The sequence below is a fragment of the Octodon degus genome, unplaced genomic scaffold (assembly GCF_000260255.1).
Source record: "Octodon degus isolate 3935 unplaced genomic scaffold, OctDeg1.0 scaffold00060, whole genome shotgun sequence".
Taxonomy (NCBI): domain Eukaryota; kingdom Metazoa; phylum Chordata; class Mammalia; order Rodentia; family Octodontidae; genus Octodon; species Octodon degus.
In genome coordinates, this window is record NW_004524636.1 from 6,361,215 (window position 1) to 6,368,567 (window position 7,353).

A 7,353-nucleotide genomic window follows, 5' to 3' on the forward strand; every position below is an offset into this window, starting at 1 on the left:
AATATAATCCAGAAGTCCATAATAGTAGTGGGTTATCTGTAGGACTAGCAGTGTCAGAAGTTGACTTGAGTGTTTTACAGCTCAGCATATTAATGTGGCTTTACTTTTTATACCTTGTTTTTAGATTTTTCTGCTAGATGGCTAAGACCAAGATAAAGCAAGATATAGATAGATAGATAGATAGATAGATAGATAGATAGATAGAGCAGGTGCAGGGGCCAGGAGTTCAATCCTTGGGCCTGCCCTGCCAGCCCTGCCCCTGGGGCACACTGAGACAGCAATTGAAACTGGACATGGTGGCACAGGCCTATAATCCCAGCTCTTGGGAGGTGATAAACAGGTGGATCACTACCAGTCTGATATAGTAGTCAGACCCCGAACAACCTGTATACCCTTCCTTAAAAACAAAAAAGTCTGCATGCCAAACAATGGAAAGCAAGCCCTCTGCTCTCAGGCAAATGGTAAAATGTTTCTTCTTTGAAAAAATGGAGCATCTCCCGTCCCCTCCCAAATACTGTTCATTTATTATATTAGCATGAGTTTCCAAAGTAAACTTTCTGCTCAAAACCCAGATATTCACTCTAACGCAAAATCCACCAGCCTGTAAACTCATCAAAGCATATAAAAATAGCAATAAGTTTTAGGTCTCACTCTTGATATTAAAAGAACAACCAAGTCTACTATGTATTGGAATATGCTCCCAACCTAAAAGAACAAAATAAAGAGATTCAAAAACTTACCTGATGAAGCAGAGAAAGCATTGAATAAATCTTCATCAGAAACTGAGTTAAATAGTCAAAAATAATAAATTGCTGTACCCAAACAGCAAGAGCATGTTGTTTGAAAAATAAGGAAAATTAAATATAGAATCACTAAAATAAAGAAAATGGCAAGTAGTTTGAGATGGTGATAGCCAGAGAACATCTTGGAAAATAGAGGCAAAATGAAATGAAAACTAGGAGACAAGGGTAAAAGGTTTAGAAAATTAATGTGAGGTGTATACATTTTATGCAGAAATGAAAATGTAAAAACGAGAGACGTGTTTCTTAATCATATAAGAAATATTTCCAGAAATAAAGAACATGCATTACTTCTTTTTTTTTCAAGAGAATTAAATCGTTTATTGATTACACATGATAATGGATGATACACAGCTTCAATCCCATCTATCATTGTATCTGGTACCATTATTCAGTTTAGATATATAGGATGTGCCAACAATCATTTTTATAACCAAGTAGCTGACTGTTTGCTTGGGTGACCTTTTCAGTGGTCAAATTCAGAGGTCAGAACAGTAACTGTCAGTTCAACTACACCAAGGTTTCTGAAGACAATGACTTCTTTAACCAAGCAATTGTAAAGAAAGTTTAAATGGAACCTGGCATCACCCTGAAGGAATTCTAACTTCACACTGTTGGGGATGTTAACCAAGATGGCTTCAGAGTAGACTAACTTTACACAGCACATTTAAAAAAAGACACATTTATTCAGCGTCATGATCAGACTATTACATTTAGCAATCAACAGCATGGGTGCAAAAAAAGGTCTACATTAAAACCCTTTGTTGGAATGCTTTACACTTTCCACAGAACAGAAACTAAAATAACCTGTTATACAATTAGTCACAAATACAGTCCTCGAGTTTTTTGCCCATACGCATGAGTATTGTCTAAAACACGTCTTCTTTGTAGCAGCTAGGCCCTGCCACCACTGTGCTTGGCTGAGTTCACAAATCTGTTGTAACCTGTAGTTTCCCTGTCACTTCTCTGGCTCTCCTCTCCTGCTAAGTTTTGTTTCCTGGAAGTGTTTAAAACCTTCTGCCACTGCCATAGCTACTGCTGCTGCTGGAGCCACCATAGCCACCTTGATTTCGTGGTTTGGTAAAATATTGGCCTCCACCTCCATAGGGCCCAGAGCTTCTGCCTCCAAAGTTTCCTCCCTTCATGGGTCCAAAATTTGAAGACTGACTGTTGTAATTGCCAAATTCATTATAGCTTCCACCACCTCCATAATTGCTTCCATCATTACCAAATCCATTGTAGCCATCTCCACTGCCACCATATCCACCCCCACCACGGCTGCCACCAAAGCCACCTCGACCACTGAAGTTTCCTCCACGACCGAAACTGTCATTGCCACCAAAACCTCCTCCACGACCACCACCAAAGTTTCCAGAACCACTTCGACCTCTTTGGCTAGATGAAGCACTAGCCATCTCCTGCTTGGACAGGGCTTTCCTAACTTCACAGTTGTGGCCGTTCACAGTGTGGTATTTTTGAATGACAATCTTATCCACAGAGTCATGGTCATCAAAGGTTACAAAAGCAAAGCCTCTCTTTTTCCCACTGCCTCAGTCAGTCATAATTTCAATCACTTCGATTTTTCCATATTGTTCAAAATAATCTCGTAGGTGATGTTCTTCAGTATCTTCTTTAATGCCACCAACAAAGATCTTCTTCACCATTAAGTGGGCACCTGGTCTTTGAGAATCTTCTCTTGAGACAGCTCTCTTTGGTTCCACAACTCTTCCGTCCACTTTGTGTGGCTTTGCATTCATGGCTGCATCCACCTCCTCCACAGTGGCATAAGTGACAAACCCAAAACCCTGGAATGCTTGGTGTTCAGGTCTCTCATTACCACGCAGTCTGTGAGTGTTCCCCATTGCTCAAAATGGCTCCTCAGACTCTCATCAGTTGTTTCAAAGCTCAGCCCTCCGATGAAGAGCTTCCGTAGCTGTTCGGGCTCCTTGGGAGACTCTGACTTAGACATGACGGCAGTCAGAAGGGAGCCTGATGATGCTTCCTCCACAGTGTCCACCAGCAGAAAGGAATAAGCTAGTCCATGCATTACTTCTTGAAAAAGGCCAAGACAATGGAGAATAATACAATAAAACAATGATCACACCCGCATCCACATCATGGAAATTAAGACGCCAGGACTAGATAACTTATGGAGTGAAGATATCCATGAATCTAATCCTTGACAAAATTATAAAAATGATGGCAAGGCCATTAAAATTGATCATTTCAAAACTATTTATTAAAAAGAAACCACTGAACAAAGGTTCTCAACATCAAATTACTGAACCTCAGGAAGGCCACAGATGGTGCGGACTTCAGGTGAAGCCACTCCCAGCCCTCTTCCTTCCCAGCTCTGTGGCCATGGCCATGAAAAGCCAGTGGCTGTGACATGCAGAGGAGGCCTGGTGTCCCCAGTGCTCCATTAAAACCACATCTTCATAGCAACTGAACATTTTATCCAAACTTACAGCTTCCCTGAAGTCTCTATTTTCAGGGTTCTGTTACTATTTATTTGATTCAGAGCCCAGCTTGAAAAAAGAGAAAAAAGAAAAGCCCTCTCCTTGGAGATTAGTAAAAACAACCACAATCTGCTAGCAGCATTGCAGATGCCTTAGGCTATGATGTGAGCTAGGGAAAGCTAGATCCTGGACAAAATTTAAAAGGAAGTCCTAAAGAACCAGAAAAACAGAAGGGACTTTGAAACACTCCAGCATATTCCTAGGGACCTAAAAAGACCTTTGCATGCATGGCCCTCTATATAGGAAAAATCCAGGGAAGGGTAAGTCCTCAATCGTTCACCTCTGGCTGAACTTAAAGATTTGTACAAGTAGAAAATAAAATCTAAAGCTGTCTTGTAAACTTCCTGAAATTTGAAGGTGAGATTTCTACCACACATCCCCTTAGCAAAGGATAGAAAAATAAAAACAAGGCATTTAGAGAATTTTTTTGACCAATCACTAGCTCACTACCAAATTACACAGACCAAATGGTAACCCCAACATCAAGAAATATAAACTAGACCTCTCTCAGAATAGTAGCTCACAGATTTTTTTTTACATTCTGTAGGTTGTCTTTTCCTTCATTTGATTACTTGCTTTGTAGAAGTTTTTGTTTGTTTGTTTGTTTGTTGCTTTTTGTTTTGTTTTGTTTTAATTCGATATAATCCTGTTCGATGATTTTTTTAATGTATTTGCTACAGGGTCTCACTACACAGCTCAGACTCATAATGATCCTCCTGTTTTCAGCCTCCCCAGTTCTGGGATTACAGGCATGCGCCACCATGCCTGGACTCGGTGGTTGCCTCAACACACTCTGGGGGGCAGGGGTAGGGGACAGTACTGCATGTGGAACCTCAGATTGCACCATAGTCCCTGCACTTGCCAAAGCCATTCAGTGACTCTTGATAATAAATGAATGAATAAAATTTATTTATTTTATTTTATTTATTTATTCAGCAATTGAGACTGGGCATGATAGTAAGTACCTGTAATCCCAGCTTTTAGGAGGCTGAAAACCAGGAGGATCACTACAAGTCTGATCTACATAGTGAGACCCTATAGAACCTATAGGCCCTGTACCCTATACAAATAAAAAATACACTAAAATGACTTCAAAAACCATGTTTAAATAAATAAGTAAAGAGAATACAGCAATAATGTATCACAAGATAGAAAATACTTGATAAAGAGGCATAGATCATTAAAAAAAAAAAAAAAAAAACTCCTGGAACATGAAAAACCACAACTGAAAGGAAAAATTTGCTTGAATTCAAAGACTGATTTGAGGTACCAGAGAACAAAGTCATCTACTTGAATATAAAACAATATAAACTTCCTGTCTGATGAATAAGAAAAAAAGACAGAAGAACAGTTCACACACCTGTGGAATGCCATATATATATGACATTCTCAGAAAACTAAGAGCACAATGAGGAAGAGGAAAATGTTAAGATAAATAAAGGCTATAAACTTCCCAAATTAGACAAAAATATTAGACTGAATAGAATAAGCTCAGAGCCCCATGCCTACATGCACAATAGATTGGCAAAAAGCAAGAGAGTCTTGAAAGTACCAAGGAAAGAAAAGTGACTTATCCCTTACAAATAATCCTCAGCAAGATACCCAGTTGGCTGCAGCCATGGAGACCAGAATAACTTGGAGCAACCTTCTCTAAATACATAAAGAAAAGAATATTTCCAAACAATATCCGTAGAACTCTCCTTCAACAACAAATGAAAATGCATATTTTCTATGACAAATAAAGATAAGCAGATTCATTGGCAGCCTTGTCTTAAATACTGCAGAGTGTTGTCTGCCCAGAAGTAAAAGTAAATTGAACTGTGTAGGGGCAGAAAGCTAGGTACGTACATTTCCTTATCTATCATAATGGTCATGGGCAACACCCCATAGGGAAAGTCACATAACAGAACCATAACACATTTAATTAGGGAAGGTATCATATGACACAGAATTTATAGAAATGACCCCAAACACAGGAAAATGATCTCTTTTGATGAACAGAAGACAGTCATATAGAAAAGTATTTGGACAAAATAGGTATGGCCTACCAGGAATTGACAGAGAGAAGAAATCTAGCATGCTATACGTTAGATTCTTCTCTGCTCCACTGTGTAGCAAGCCTTCCTCTTGTGGAAAAGGCCTTATGAGCTACTATTGCACTGTTTAAACTACTGCAGTTCTTTATAGCTTTCTGTTGAGCAGAAAGTTGGGGGAAGGATAAAGTGGTATTTCTTAGTTCTGTGGCTTGTTTCACTTGCTCATTCAGTTTTGTGACCTGCCTTAGGAAGAAAAAAAATATAGTCTACATTAGGCCAATAAGACAAATTTCAAAAGAAATAGAGCAATTGAGCAACAGTATGAGCCAGCAGCACTTAGTAGACTTCCACCTGCACATCCAAGCTGGAGCCCGAAGCTACCTTGTCAGAGGACTGATGACCCTGCGGATGCTATGCATAAGGGGAACTGTGCATGTGAGCCACTGCTGGCAGGGACCAAATCAATGGTGCTAGAGTCCTCCCAGCCTGCATCACAGACACGTGAATACAGTTGCCACCAAATAGTCCCCCTCCCAGTTGTCAAATCGTCTCTAGACAGTGTAAGTCTCACTGTTAATCCCTGCCTGAACTTCCAACCAACAGGATCATAAGCAGCAAGTAACTCTTCAAATGAATAAGTGTCGGACATTTTGTTCTACACCACTAACAGTTGTGCAAGCCACCTACTCCCTTCCTACTGCACAGACAGTCATAGAGCAGACACTCAGTACCATGCTGCCTAGAAGAGTGGAGTTCTCACAGAAAATCTGCATCCTAGTCCTCACTTATTTCTATCAAAATTACATTGAGGGGGTAATGAGATGTATAAATTTGAAGAATACAAGACTGGAATAATTATCCAATTTTAAAAGATATTTTCATGTGAATTAATTCCTTGAGTCCTTTTTGTTCTTGAGAAAGAAATTTTCACTTTAATGGTATTTCTTCCATCTAATATTAATAACACAAAGCAAAATTAAAGTGTGTGCAGCATGAAACCAAATCCTCATAACATGAAACCTTTCCATTAATGTAAAAATATATAAATGTCTATGCATTTCACTTAGGAAAAGACTCCAGGCTTATTTGCATTGCGGCTAATGCCAAGGGCTCATTTGTTTAGTACCCACGTGCATGCTCACGTGCACGCATGCACACACACACACACACTCACACACACACTCACACACACACACACAAATTACTTGATCTCATATATGGAAAAAAAATCCAAGTATATAGAGAAAACAAAATAGTGTTTTCCAGGGAAGAAAAGGGATTTGCAAAATGGGAAGATGTCAGTCAGAAATACAAAGCAGCAGACATGCAGTGCGAAGGACAAACAAGTCTGTAGATCTCACGTGCAACAGGAGTATATTTCAGCAGGACTTGCCGCAAAATTTCATAAGCAATCATTGTGACCTAATGGATAATGCCAATTGAGTTTACTTCTTACCACCTACCTATATCCTATGTATTATGTTGTGGACCTTAAAATATACATCATTTAAATAAATATGTATATAAATTGGATTTGTTTTCAGGGTTAATTATAATTATATTCCTGCCACATGTCCAGCATAATCACATTTATCTGATGATGATGGAAAATAGTAAAAAAAATATATTGTTTTTGAAAAAGATTGTGTTAGGGCTCAATGGTCTAAAGCACCTACTTAGAACAAGCTTAGCAAAGCACAGGGACCGCGATTCGATCCCCCAGCACCACATGCCAGCCAGCCCAGCCCCCTGGTGGGCTGAGCTGGCCACACACACACACACACACACACACACACACACAAATAAATAAATAAATAAATAAATATTTTAAAAAAGAAAAAGAAAAAGATTGTGTTATAGGCTCAAACAACAGACTGTTGCTCTGAGGACATATATTATAAGTGCAGCTAATAATGGGAAGAGTTGCTTTCAGTTTAATAATTCATTCTTCCATATTTAAAACTTATTGTAGTACATTAACTCAGTTCTTCAATTGGC

At 39.1% G+C, this 7,353-nt stretch overlaps 1 protein-coding gene across 1 annotated transcript; it reads right to left on the bottom strand.

Moving 5' to 3' along the window:
• Positions 1-1,094: 1,094 nt before the first annotated feature.
• Positions 1,095-2,769, bottom strand: LOC101581925 (heterogeneous nuclear ribonucleoprotein A1-like). Its single transcript, XM_004634287.2, is given in 2 exon segments — positions 1,095-2,607; positions 2,610-2,769. Coding segments are annotated over 2 exon segments (960 nt in total). The 3' UTR covers positions 1,095-1,807.
• Positions 2,770-7,353: the final 4,584 nt, after the last annotated feature.